The sequence below is a fragment of the Anoplopoma fimbria genome, chromosome 14 (genome assembly GCF_027596085.1).
Source record: "Anoplopoma fimbria isolate UVic2021 breed Golden Eagle Sablefish chromosome 14, Afim_UVic_2022, whole genome shotgun sequence".
Lineage (NCBI taxonomy): Eukaryota > Metazoa > Chordata > Actinopteri > Perciformes > Anoplopomatidae > Anoplopoma > Anoplopoma fimbria.
Window position 1 is genome coordinate 13,484,786 of NC_072462.1, and position 11,518 is coordinate 13,496,303.

At 40.0% G+C, this 11,518-nt stretch overlaps 1 protein-coding gene across 1 annotated transcript; it reads right to left on the reverse strand.

The window, feature by feature from the left end:
• Positions 1-4,151: 4,151 nt before the first annotated feature.
• LOC129102653 (inactive phospholipid phosphatase 7) lies at positions 4,152-11,334 on the reverse strand. The gene is made up of 3 exons (XM_054612890.1): positions 11,037-11,334; positions 10,094-10,873; positions 4,152-5,942 (listed from the first exon to the last, which is right to left on the reverse strand). The coding sequence occupies exons 2-3, from the start codon at positions 10,623-10,625 to the stop codon at positions 5,554-5,556; spliced, it is 921 nt and encodes a 306-aa protein (XP_054468865.1). The 5' UTR covers positions 10,626-10,873; positions 11,037-11,334; the 3' UTR covers positions 4,152-5,553.
• Between the last annotated feature and the right edge of the window lie 184 nt (positions 11,335-11,518).

An 11,518-nucleotide genomic window follows, 5' to 3' on the forward strand; every position in this document is an offset into this window, starting at 1 on the left:
AACCTTTTTACCCTCTGCCCGGAAATTGATTACAGAAATACTACTTGTTTTTTTACTGTAGTAAAAAGTACTACATTTACATCTGAGATGTATTAGAGTCAATAGAACAATATTGACCTCTGATATGTAGTGTAGTAAAAAGTACTATATTTATATCAGATCTGTCTGCCATCCCAGTAGACCACAAAACAAAACACAAAAAAATCTGTGCAATACAAATACACTGTACTATACTATATATATACTATACTACTATACTATAACTATAATTATTCTGTCTGTATTTATAAGATTTTTTTTTTTAGTTATTGTGGATTTTTATTTTTCTTACTTACTTATTTAAAATACTTGTTTGTTTTTTCTACTATGTACCTTGTTTGCACTACATCTATGCTGCTGTTATCCTGTACATTTCCCCGCTGCGGGACTAATAAAGGATTATCTTATCTTATCTTATCTGAGATGTATTAGAGTCAATAGAACAATATTGACCTCTGATATGTAGTGTAGTAGAAAGTACTATATTTACATCAGCTCTGTCTGCCATCCCAGTAGACCACAAAACAAAACACTAAATCTGTGCAATACAAAATACACTGTTCAATACTATAACTATAATTATTCTGTCTGTATTTATAAAATTATTTTTTTTAGTTATTGTGGATTTTTCTTTTTCTTACTTAATTATTTAAAATACTTGTTTGTTTTTTCTACTATGTACCTCTTGTTTGCACTACATATCTGCTGCTGTAATCCTGTAAATTTCCCCGCTGCGGGACTAATAAAGGATTATCTTATCTTATCTTATCTTATCTTATCTTATCTGAGATGTATTGGAGTCAATAGTACAATATTGACCTCTGATATGTAGTGTAGTAAAAAGTACTATATTTACATCAGCTCTGTCTGCCATCCCAGTAGACCACAAAACAAAACACTAAAAAATCTGTGCAATACAAATACACTGTGCAATACTATAACTATAATTATTCTGTCTGTATTTATAAGATTATTTTTTTTAGTTATTGTGGATTTTTCTTTTTCTTACTTACTTATTTAAAATACTTGTTTGTTTTTTCTACTATGTACCTTGTTTGCACTACATCTATGCTGCTGTTATCCTGTACATTTCCCCGCTGCGGGACTAATAAAGATTATCTTATCTTATCTTATCTTATCTTATCTTATCTTATCTTATCTTATCTTATCTTATCTTATCTTATCTGAGATGTATTGGAGTCAATAGTACAATATTGACCTCTGATATGTAGTGTAGTAAAAAGTACTATATTTATCTCTGAGGTGTAGTGGAGTAGTGTGAAAACCACCTTTATACCGCCCCCTATCGGCTGTGTCGGGAGTAATATCCGGCAAATCCAAAAACGAGGATTGTAAACAATTAATTTTAGTGAGACAATGGTGACCGGGTCCGCCCACGCACTGTCAAAAAGAAAAAACTGAAGGTGAAAGTTTGCGCGGCTGTTTGAGGTGACATGATTTGATTTCATCCAATAATAGGAAAATAGGATTAGCTTTTCATTCATACGTATTAACTCATTTACTCAACACCTACAATAGGAATAATAATAAAATATAAATGAAAGGTATGAAATTAGAGAATGAGCATGAAACAGAGATTCAAATCTAGAGCAGCAGATTCAATGATCATATTACATTTTAATGGAAATTAATGATTTAATTTCCGTATCGTCCACTTGTACTTGATTGGCCGATTTTCAAAGGTCATGGTCTGTTATAGGTTTTTGCTGCTTTGAATCCTTAAGAAAATTAAAACAAAAATCTATCCAGAGCATAACCAGTGCTCATTATAGTCAAGACAAGCAGAACCCTCTAGAGGGAGCACTTGTCTTACCTTTTATTAACCATTCCTTTCAAATGGCTGCAAATATCTCCTACTGATCCATCGGCACTAACTGTATGTTCTTATTAATAAAAAATAAAAAGTAAATAATATTGATGCTGCTCTTGCAAATATTTAACAAAAGTCATATTGCTTTGACTTAAACTGGACATAAGATAAGAATGATTAATTGACAAAATTGTTATATTAAAGCAGTAAACGGTGGGCCTATAAGATGTTTCTAGTGTACATAATTAACTCCAATTTGGCCCAATACATTTTTTGGGGAAGTAATACAATTTTTATGCAGCTATTTTGCAGACTAGTGACAACTGCTTTCATTAGCATGCAATGCTTTCAATGGTTACAGTAGTTGTTGTCTATTCCTAATGATGGAATCTTTCTGAAAATACTTAGGATTTACCAAAATACCTTGGTTTTGTCTGCATTTAACACTAGTCTGAGGTGGAACAGGTGGGACTGAATAGTGTCAAATGCAGACTGCAGATGTTCAAATGCCAGGGCAACAGTGCTTGCACAACAAAATACACTGATATCATCAGCATAAAGATGGACAGATGCATTTATATCACGACATTTGCATAATCAGGGAAAAGGGTGCCAGACGCATCCACAATTACAATACAGTAACCATATAAGAAATAAAATACCACAACCACATGGCTCATGCCCTTAATGTGACAAGTTAAAGTGCATGTTCTCATTTATACGACCAGTGAAGCATTTAGGATGTGGAATGCCTCAGGATAAGTGCTATCGTTGAAACGAGATGTTCTTATCCGTGTCATTTTTTACCCGAAGCTAGAAAACTGAGTAAAGGGTTGCCATTGTGTGAGGAGTCCTTTAAAATATTCAAACCACTCTGTTGAAAGCCTGACGTTGTACAGTTCAGAGATTGGGGGGTGTACAACCATTTGTTGAGTACAACTCTTACCAACTGTAGAATTGCCACACCATTCAGTTATTCAGAAGGTGAGCACACTACCTCTCTGTAGAACTGTGACATTGCAACCTTTGAAACACCAAGATTTCCTGAGCTGTCTTAAAAAGAATAGTCTTTGGGTTATTGTATTTATGTGGTGGCATTGACAAACATGAACTGTGGGGACCAACATTGTCCAGAGCAAATCTCATGGAAATCCATTCCTTATATATTTATTAAAGCTCCGTAAAACTGTGTTTTGTATGACATTACATCATGCTATGTACCAACCAGACCTCTGACTTTGATTGAACTTTATCTGAACCTGATTTTCAACATACAGTTGGTGTTTGACAACTTTTTTTCTGATGTCTAGCAATGGACAAATAATCAATCAACACATACAAATCTCTGGCTGCTGAATCTCTATCCCCTCTGACACTGGCAGAGTTGTTTAAAGCAGTTTCTGTTCCTTCTATTTGAACTGTTTCAGAGCACACAGCGTTGCACTGGCCTTGTTTCCTGTCTGTTTTTTGTGGTAAGATTTGTGTGACAGGAAACTAGTGTCAAAGGCTGTGAAGACACACAAACTTAATGGCGTTCAGAAATATTGTTGCATCAATACGTTAATGTTTGCTCTCTCAGTCAAATAAACTATTTGGTCTAAAATGATCTGTATGCAGTTAACAGTCAATCATGAGACTGAAACACTATATGTTGATTAAACCACTTAAGCTTTATGTGAAACCATACTTTGCATACAGCACAGAGCACTCTCTTGGCCGTGTGGTTGCACTGCAAGTGCTGAGATGACACAGATGATTTTTAGTTTGATGTCAGGGTATAATTCTTTACATTTACCATTACCATCTGTTTTGTGTAACAAGTATGATTTTGCAATTATCTAATTTCCCTTTTGTTTACCACAGTCAGAAAGTGTATGATGCCCATGTCAGAGCTGTCTCATGACTCTCTTTATTCTTTTGCTGACCAAGTTGTGCACCATGTGATGCTCAACAGTCTGTGTGGTTACTGAAGCAATCAAAACAATTTGTTGCTGAAAGCTGCTAAATAAATAGGCAGTTAAGCCTCCTAGAGCATTCAGCTGAATCATTAACATTCATCAAATTGTTTTCCTCATTCTAATTCGAACACAAAATCACCCAAATTACATTTGCAAAACCTCGCATTGTAGAGAACAGCAGATAAACAGATGCACGACAACACCACACACCCACACCATTCACCCTGAACATGAATATAAATACAAACAATTTTCCTCTCATAATGTTAACACACAAAAAAGAGAAAACACACAAAGGCATCCACGTTTTACTGACAGCCCGCCTCGTTTTATTAACGCTGGAGAAAAAACAAAGTACAAACATGGCATACAGATCCCTGTACAGAACTACACAAACAAAGTAGGCTACAAAAAACTGTATTTACACATCAAACCAACCAAAAAGTGTGCAACAAAAAAACCTAGCAGGTTTCATTCAAAGGTCCATAAAAAAAAACAACTATTGGAAAATAAAGGTATAATTTGTTCAAAGCTGATATTTCAAACTGATATTTTTTCACTCTGTATGCCAATGGTCACACCCACAACCACACACACCCACACACCACACACACGCACACACACACACACACACACACACACACACACACACACACACACACACACGCTTCAGTTGTTTTGTGGGGCACAGAATCAGCATCATTGACCAAACATAAGCATCTGTTAGGCTACAGCGCTGACTGCTGCAGCCTGAAATGAGAGAGCTGATGAGAAATATCTGCTATATTAAAAAAAACCTAAGCTCATTAAAGCATAAATGGCACGTTGTAAGGAAATGGTACGTCACCCAATAAGAAAAATATTCAATGCGCAAGTGTTACATTTGTTTTACACAAGCAGCTAAATTCAGTGGCATCAAATTACATAAAATGTTTATCAAATAAGTTCATATTTAATAAACATTCGGTAAGAAGAACAATTCAATTCAATTCAATTCAGTTTATTTTGTATAGCCCAGAATCACAAATTACAAATTTGCCTCAGAGGGCTTTACAATCTGTGCACAGAATCCCATTATAAATATACAAACATATTAGTCATGCCACAGAAGGAAAAATGTGGAATATCCAACAAACAATCACTTTGTATATTGTAGTGTTACATCCAATATTAAAGCCTTACACCAAGCTATTCAGTTTCCAACGTAGCATAGCACCATTCCAAAAAAGAAAAACACAAATATTCAAAACAAATGAGAAAAGAGGAAGAGGTAGCAGGGAAGGAGGACATTAACGGAAGTAAGATGGTAAAGAGGAAGAGGCACACAGACTCAAGAGAGATTTTGTTAAATAGAAAGGGCTTCGGTTATGGACAAATGGTACCAGCTTTCATGCTGCATGAGAATCACAGTTTGAAAAATCAACGAAGAAATCTTAAAAATCTTAATATACATTATCACCAAATCATTGTGAGTTTGCAGTTGTTGAAGCTACTAGGATTTGTGAAGCATAATGAAGGTTTTCTTGAGGTCTGCGGACCTGCCTGTCTATGGTGTTACATGCAAACCGGCATCTATTTCCTAAATATGAATGCTTCTCTGTTCACACCCTGTGATAAGAACTTCAAACCCTTACAAAAATAACTTCATCAGACCTAAGTCCTTGACATGGTGAGGTTAGTGTATCAAATAAGCCTTGGGTTCTAGCATGGCTTTATATCAAAAGCTCAGAAAAGGGGGCTCCAGCTGAACGTGCTGATGGAAATAATAGACTGACAGGTGCTCGAAGAGAGCCACACCGACTCCATCAAGCTGAAGTGGAGCATGCCCAGCGCAAAGCCACACACCATATCAGTTAGGTGGTGTTTCCCCAGCAGCACCCGGGACATGCCCACCAGGAGGGCCCACAGCACCAGCAGGATGCGTAGCGGCACGGCCAGGACCAGGTGAGACAGCAGGAACTTGGAGACCATGGCGGCCCGGCTGGCGTGAGCAGCAGGGAAGGAGTAGATGTCCATCGCAACGCAGTCCAAGAAGCCCGGCGTCATCTCCCAAGGTCCTCTGCGCTTCACCAGCCTCTGGATTCCAGCCACCGTCAGCACGTCAACAATGAGGGCTGTCGGAAAAAAGAGAGTTATTAGAAAGGCGAGATAAATGTATGAAATGCTATAACCTAGTCAATTCCAGTGGTGAAAGATGAAGACTGACAGAACAAGAAGAGGATTAAACAGAATCATCAAAGTGGCCCTATTATGCTTTTCCACTTTTTTCCTCTTCTTTAGTGTGTTATATATCTTTTTGTACATGTAAAAGGTCCCTAGAGTGTAAAACCTGAAGTCCACGCCTAAAAGGAGTTACCCTCCCCCTCAGAATCACTGCTCATGAGCTGCCTGAAACGGCTCGATTGAATTCTCTCCTTCACTTCCGTAACTTTATGAGGTCATCATGTTACGGAAGTGACGTAAAACTCCTTCCGGCTAGTTTGGCCCTCAAACAACAAAAGAGAGAGACGGAGGAAGAGTTTTTGAAATGTGAAACGTTGACCAATCACAATAGAGCGGGCTAGCTGACCAGTCAGGGCAGACTTTTCTTTCTCGAGGGAGGAGCAAGCGCTACAACGGAGCATTTCAGAGAGAGGGTGAGAACAGGTGCTGCAGGACAGCCAGGATGAGAAAGACAAGTTTGGATTATGAGCATTAACGCATGTAAACATGTTGTAACTGTAACTTAAGAAAAAAAATATGCACCCGGAAAATAGCATTATAGGGCCTGTTTAACATCTAATAGCAACAAAGATATGTTGGTGACCAAGAATAACCAATAAGGCATACAATACCATCTAGCATTTGCTGTGAGTCCACATACCGGACATTTGCAGATCCCTTTTATAGCTCCATGGCGCTCCCAAAAATATCCCTGCCATTGCTGTCTTTAACTTCTGTTCAAGTCGGCCATCTTTATACAGACTCAACGAGCCACGAGCTAAATAACTGTCAGTTGTCTGACAGATTGGTTTTGCTGGCCTAATTCTCATTCCAGTCATCCGCTGGCTGTCCTAACATGGCCGTTATTTTAAAACCTCTATTCCAGTTCCTTAAAGGCAGACTAGTGAGGTGGAAGAGAAATCTAAATGTCAAAGGAAGAGGGGAAGGGATAAAAGAGAGGTAAAAAAAACAAAACTGTTCAGGACATTAGCTAAGCAGACAATGAAACTGGTGTGAGAGGAGAGAGGACTTTGCTGCAGGGCCCAGGTGAGGGGAGCCAAGCAATGATAATGAATATTATCAGCTGTAAATCCAAGCCTATTTGTGGTTCCCTTCAACTGACTGATAATTCGTAATAGGAACATGGGGATTATATTGCAAAAATTCAGGTTTTCGTATTTTGATGTTTTTTTCCCCCCCTGAAAAGTCCTGGTTGGGTACAGAATTTGCTGGCGCATTGTGGACTTTTCTTCATAGCCGCCAGGATTTCTTTTCTTTAATGTTCTTGGCTACAATCAGCACAGTGTAGTACATAGTAATATGTTTGAAGAACCCCACACAGTCGATCAGTACACTGTTATTGATCAGATAAAAACTGTTTTGAGCAGCCAAAGACTCTCTATCAGCAAGTCAGTTCCAGAACTCAGATTACTGTTCAGGGGGAATCTCCTTTATTGAGAATAGAAACTTCATCTCCAAGAAGTGCAACAAGTGTGGGCAGATCATTGGTCAGGCTGCCACAGTACAGATTGCATTGTGAGGAAATTCCACAATACTCATTGCATCTCCCACTTCCGAGCTGTGACAAGAGGAGGACTAGAAGAACGCTTTATGATGTTTTTTCTTCCCAATTTCAGCAAGGGTGAGTCTGTCACTGACTCTAATTGACTCATTCTGGCCAGAAAATCTTATTACAAATCTCAGACGCTTTGTAAAGGCTACATTATAATGCTTATAATTTGCTTTAATAAAAGGGTTTAGCTCTCCAAAAATAAATGTAAATAAATAATTTTTAGGCCACTTGGGGGCAGTTTAAAAAGCTGAAAACACAACACTGACATATTAGCATCTTAAAAGTTAATAATTGGAACTGTTGTATTACATTTACATTCTCCTTTTAGCTTTGTTTTGGTCTCCACCAACTCCTGTGAAAAAAATCGGTCTTTTTAGCTGCTAAACGCTCCACTGTGTTCCCCAGCTAGTCACAAACTTTATTTGTTTGCCGTTTGGTGCTCGACAGGTAGCACACAGAAGGGTTTTAGAGCTTTTACACTGAAAAGAAGTCGCCTCCTGTGGTCAAAAAGAGCTGATAAGAGTGCTGACAGTGATCCAAATGAGTCAAAGGTACTGCAGGGTTGGTCAATAGTTCCCTGAGGATTTGTCACTACTAGTGTCTCCTTTCACGTCATGTGATCCATCGTTAGTGTAAAAATATTGGTTACAGCCGCTTCAATTATTGTTGTATTGCTGGATTCTTTTGCTAATAGAAAGTCAGGAGCTGCGCACAGGTCACTCGAAATATAATGCTAACATATCTGCTCCAACAAGCACAATGGAAAATCAATTACAGACAACAGCTGTGTGATGTTATGTCTGTTTGCTACTGTCATCATCCATGCAGGCCTCTAATACAGTGCAGTGAGATGGGCATTTAGAGTACACCAGACTCTGCCTCCCTTAACTGATCACATCTGGAGAAGCGATGATAACGATGTCTTGGATATTGTTGCAATCTCATCTGCATACCTGAAGCATCATAGCTGGCTAAATGTTTCCTTTTTGAAGAAGAAAAAACTAGAAAACACCAAAGCAGAGCTACACCTTGGTTGATAAGGATGGGAACATCCTCTGCACTGTCAAGGTCTGCTTCCCAGTCATTTCCAAACACTGTATGGGAAATATTTCTGCACTGCACAGTTTATACGCTGATGGCAGTAGACTGAATTAAACCAAATCTGACAGTCCAGTCTGGGCTGATTATTTTCTTGTTAGGTGAAAACAAAAACAGAATTTCATTCAGCGGTAAATATTAATTCCCCGCCACTATTCAGCCTGTCAGACCTTTATAGACTAGAAATTATCCTGGACAAATAATGAACAAGCGTCTGGGGCTGAACAATGTCCCAAGCACAATGCAACAGCGTCCTAAATCCAGAGATTTACTGGCTTCCAATCAGAACATAATGTAGGCCCAGCCAGGAGATCTGTCCTGCTCTTTTGTCAATAATCTGTGTTTGGGTCCAGACTGTGCATGTGCGTGTGTGTGTGTGTGTGTGTGTGTGTGTGTGTGTGTGTGTGTGTGTGTGTGTGTACATGTGCACTTGCCAGCACACAACCACACACAGGTCACAAGATTCATTCTGAAAAATCTGATCTCATCTAAAACAATGTAGCACATGGAGATGGTCAACAATATATCACGAACCATCATGCAATCGGATGCAACTCTGCAGAAAATACAACATTTGGATATATATTTGTCATTTTGAGTCAGTACTTTATGCATAGCATCTGTTGTTACATTGCATAATGGTAAGGTGTAACTCATAATAAGAAGTTGCATCAACACCACGGAAAAACGTAATATAAAAACCCTCCCATTTAATACACCATACTGACTTTACCGAACAAAAGTGACACATGTTGACAGTATGTTTCCTCTTGCAAAGTCTGAATTTTCTGACTTTCTTCTGTTCTCTGTTGCTGAGGGACAATCAGCACAATGTTTATAATGTGTCAATCAGAACAATCAACAAGATCAACAAAGACCATTTTGTGTCATTGAGTGTATGAGTTTGAAAACACAAACTGGTACAGCTTTCTAACAAGCCATACCTTATATTGAAACATTTTAGCTAAGGGCTTTATAACTGTGAATAAATAATTCATTAATACTTTATAGAGCAGTAATAAGTCATTCATAAGGACAATGTTTAGGTGGTCATGTTGTGAATACCCGTTTCCCATCCCACGGTCTATGAGGTGTATGTACAAAAGATGTATTAATCATTGAAATTACAACTTATATAAACCCTTATTAAAAATGTATGTGACTGTATGGCTGGAGCATTTTTGTATTCCCAACACAGTGGAGAGTAACACAGGCTGGCTGAATTCACAAGCCAACCTTTACAAGTACACCAACGACAGAATATGAATTAGAAGACAGTGATCGCATGTCATTCAAGTGACTTGCTTCTCCTGTGCGGTGCACTCTGGGTACCAAACTGCAACTGAAGTTTTTTTGGAGAGGTTACATGTTGAGTGTGGTGTGCCAATTTACCAAGCAGCAGGTTGACCAGCACCTCTTGCCCTGCCAGCGTGTTACTCCTCGTGAGACACACGATAGTGCCAATGATCCACGCGATGCCGTGCCCGGTGAGCGACAGCAGGCCCACCATGGAGCGGCAGCCTCCCCAGGACGAGGACGTGTTGGCGCACACGCCCATGCGCTTGGACAGGCAGATGTCAATGGCGAGGAGGGAGCTCATGGCTATCCCCTTGAATGAAGGGTTCAGCTGCATGCAGTCTTCCTCGGGCATTATGCCGGGCTCTCTGCGGTCCTTACTGCCACTGTCGATAGGTTCTTCGCTCGGCTGGCTGGTTTGGTGCTTGATCTGACCCGGTCGCCGTGCGCCTCCTCGGCTCTCAGAGGGGCCAGAGCCGCCACCTCCTCCTCCTCCTCCTCCTCCACCACCACCAACACCACCACCACCGCCACCACGGAGAGGCTGGTTCAGGGATATGAACTCAGGTCTGCTCAGGACGCCGTTTCTCTCCCGCGCACGGGATCTCACATTGTAACTCGAGGGCATGTTTTGAATAAGGCCAAGTTTCTCCTCAGTTGGTGCCCAAAACGATTGTCAATCTCCAAGTGGTTCGAGTTCACCACGACAGTGAAACGTCCCAGGATAAACCAAGTCCTCCCCCTCCTGTGGCCTTATTAGATATATTTAGACCCGCTGGAATGCGCCATGGCCATGCTGTTTATACCGCAACCCATGCGCGCTGGGAGAGTCCATTTGAATGGCATTTGCTTCGGCCGAATCCAGTGAAACCCGATCTACAGCATGGAGATAAAATAACAACATCAGCTTCTTGTTACGCCACGGCATGGCACAACCACACGGCTAACAGGTGCGTTTACTGCGCGTATCCATGACAAAAAACAGGCTCAGTGTTAGGAGATGGGCAAGAAAAATACGCAGTACACGGTGTCATCTTACCAAGAGATGGATGGACATGAAGCAGAGCTCTAAATCTGCCCCCCCGCAGCCTCCATAACACCTCCTGGTGTCCTGGCAGAGAGGAGAGACGGGGATCTAAAAACCTGAAACGGTTAACGTTCGGCCAACATCATCAACAAAGGGATGAAGACAAGGCAGCCCAGCCAGTGCAGCATTCGCTACTTCCGTGCGGATTTGACGTAGTTTACGCATCAGAACCCGATTCAACCACTGCAGTGCGCTCTGCTGCGGAGCGGAGTTCTCCAAGGTGCTTAAACGGACAGTAGCAGGACGGAGGAGACACCATGCCAGCTGTATGGAGACACTGAAGTGCTACACATGATCCTAAACAACACAACAAAAAGAATAAAAAAACAGAAGTAACCACATAATAAAAATATGATTGTGAGATCATAGACCATGTTGATTATTTGTTAGGTATCATAAATGAGCTTTTTTTATAAAGTCAAATCAAATAAACT

Bases quoted from the DNA above. Each gene is read 5' to 3' on its own strand.
- LOC129102653 (XM_054612890.1), bottom strand. From the start codon at position 10,625: ATGCCCTCGAGTTACAATGTGAGATCCCGTGCGCGGGAGAGAAACGGC. The intron at 5,943-10,093 runs GTAAATTGGCAC...TTTTTCCGACAG, and splicing joins GCTGGTCAACCTGCTGCTTG to CCCTCATTGTTGACGTGCTG.